The following is a 2,500-nucleotide window of genomic DNA, read 5'->3' on the forward strand; positions in this document are numbered from 1 at the left end:
GAGGGAGAAGGCGAGGCGGCAGAACTGAACGAGGGAGAGAGCTGCGCATAGAGAGCCAAAGAGCTGCGGAACGCACAGAATAAAGCATGACAAAGGCACCCTCTGCGCATGGATAAATCCAAGCCCATTCACCAGCATTCTACTGCTGCTGAGCCCCCCGACAAAATGGGACTGTGCCTAATTTGGAATGTGGTTACATGCGACCAAGGACCGACTTCATGAACATTTGTTGGAAAACAACGCAAAAAAACTCCAAGGGCTGATTTGTTTTCCAGACCAACATCACCAAACGCTGTGCGCCTCTTTTTTTTCTACTCCGAGGATCAATTGCCGTTTCCCCCTTAGATCACGGGAGACAGCTCTCATATCTTCAGCTTTGAGTTGGAAAGTTAGGCAGCAAGGCGATTGTGTGTGGAGCTCAAATTGGCTCTGCGCCGTTTTCTGCAGAGGAGTCCCGGGAGGATGATATTTAAAGCATTGCGCTCCGTGGAGGGTTAGACGACACATCTGGTTGATAGCCTAGTTTTGAAAAAATCCCAGCATGCTCTGTCCAGTCACTTGAAAATGCTAAACGTATGACTACAACTGCTGAGATTGATTTCTGTATTGTTTTACCACTAACAAGCCTAAGAAACTTTAACAATTGCTCTTGGCAGTAAAGAAACAGAGTGCGAGCGAGGAAAGATCACGGCTGCCTTTTTGTGCCATTTTGCTTATGTCGCATTACGTGATTTGTGAAATATTTACATACTACACACTATATTTTTGATACAGAAACAATTTAAACTATTATTTATTCTCGGACACTTCAGGAACGGAAGGGGTATTTTTTATCTGGTTTGGCAAGCAAGCAAGCAAGTTGATGCATGACTGAGTGTTCCATCAACACTGCGCACAGGGCAGTCCAACGGAAAATGTAATAGTGCTCAGATCTTACTGGCGCACCATCTTAATCAAACGCCATCGATCCGTACCTTGACGCTCTGCTGGAGTTTATTTGGACATCTGGATGCTAAGAATAAGTGTAAGGAAAGGAGAGAAGCAAAGGAGAAAAATAATGTTTTGTCAGCACGAGATATGAAAAGATTTAGAAAATACATATATATTACATTTCCTCAAAAGTTTAGATAGGCTATCATCAACTCACATTTAGCCGATTTCTTGTTATTCCTTGTATAACCATACTTTTAAAATCTATTTATTAAGACAAGTAATCTAACATTATTATTACTACATATTGCAGTTCGATAATTAATAGATAATTTAAAAAACGTTTGAAAAAAAAATTCTGGTTCCTGGGAGTATAACTCAGACTCAGCATGGCATCCGTGTTGGACAGTGCTTGTTCGCCAGCCTTGACTATGACGGGGAGGAACGGCAGCAGCAGCAGTGGCACCTCCTCTCCAACCTGCAACCAGAGCATGCTCAAACTGGCCCCCTACTCCCCGGAGGCCACGGCGGTGTTCGCCACGGCCATCACGCTGATGGTGCTCATCACCATCGTGGGGAACATCCTGGTGATCATCGCGGTGCTGACGAGCCGCTCGCTGCGCGGCCCTCAGAACCTCTTCCTGGTGTCGCTGGCGGCAGCGGACATCCTGGTGGCCACCCTCATCATCCCCTTCTCGCTGGCCAACGAGCTCATGGGCTACTGGTACTTCCGTACCGTGTGGTGCGAGATCTACCTGGCGCTGGACGTGCTTTTCTGCACGTCGTCCATCGTGCACCTGTGCGCCATCAGCCTGGACCGCTACTTGTCCATCTCGCGCGCCGTCACCTACGGCGCCCAGCGCACGCCGCGCCGCATCAAGGCAGCCATCCTGGTGGTGTGGCTCATCTCGGCGGTCATCTCCTTCCCGCCTCTGCTCTCCATGAACAAGAAGCAGGACGCGGAGGGCGAGGGCCGAGGCCCGCAGTGCCAGCTGAACGACGAGCGCTGGTACATCCTCTACTCCACCATTGGCTCCTTCTTCGCGCCGTGCCTCATCATGATCCTGGTCTACATGCGCATCTACCAGATCGCCAAGCAGCGCACGCGATGCCCGCCGGGTGAGCCGCGCAAGGACGGAGCCAAGGGGTCATCGTCGGCGGCGCCCACCCCGCAGTTGAAGACCCACGGCCAGCACCAGCCCAACGGCAGGGGCAGCGGCGACGCGGGGACACCTGGTATCCCCCACAAGCAGGTGGCCAACGCCACTCCCCGGCCGCACCATCTTGCCGTGCCGCACACGCCCTCCCCTCACATGGGCAAGCGGCAGCAGCAGCAGGCTGGCACCCCGTCGGCCAACAACCTGCTCCAGGGGCCCTCGCCCTCCCCGGCTCCAACCCCGACCACCCCCTCCACCCCCCTGGGGCCGACGCCGGCAAACTCCCCCTCTATGTCCTCCGCCAGCCAGCCGCAGCAGCAGCAGCAGCTGCCGGACAGCACTCCAGTCAAGCCAGCTAAGGAGTCCGCGGTGGCGCCCGCGGTCGAGAAGAAATCCAAGCGCCAGGAGAAGAA

The 2,500-nt window shown here is 53.2% G+C and overlaps 1 protein-coding gene across 1 annotated transcript in view; it reads left to right on the top strand.

Moving 5' to 3' along the window:
* Positions 1 to 1,319: 1,319 nt before the first annotated feature.
* adra2b (adrenoceptor alpha 2B) overlaps positions 1,320 to 2,500 on the top strand; it is a 1,698-nt gene continuing 517 nt past the window's right edge. The window contains exon 1 of the mRNA XM_076270317.1: positions 1,320 to 2,500. This exon is cut by the window's right edge and continues 517 nt beyond it. Coding sequence (XP_076126432.1) covers positions 1,320 to 2,500 — 1,181 coding nt within the window.

The sequence above is a fragment of the Alosa pseudoharengus genome, unplaced genomic scaffold, assembly GCF_046254945.1.
Source record: "Alosa pseudoharengus isolate Yale_2024_CS ecotype anadromous, Long Island Sound unplaced genomic scaffold, YU_APseudo_1.1 YU_APseudo_1.1_scf_6, whole genome shotgun sequence".
In the NCBI taxonomy this organism is placed as follows: Eukaryota; Metazoa; Chordata; class Actinopteri; order Clupeiformes; family Clupeidae; genus Alosa; species Alosa pseudoharengus.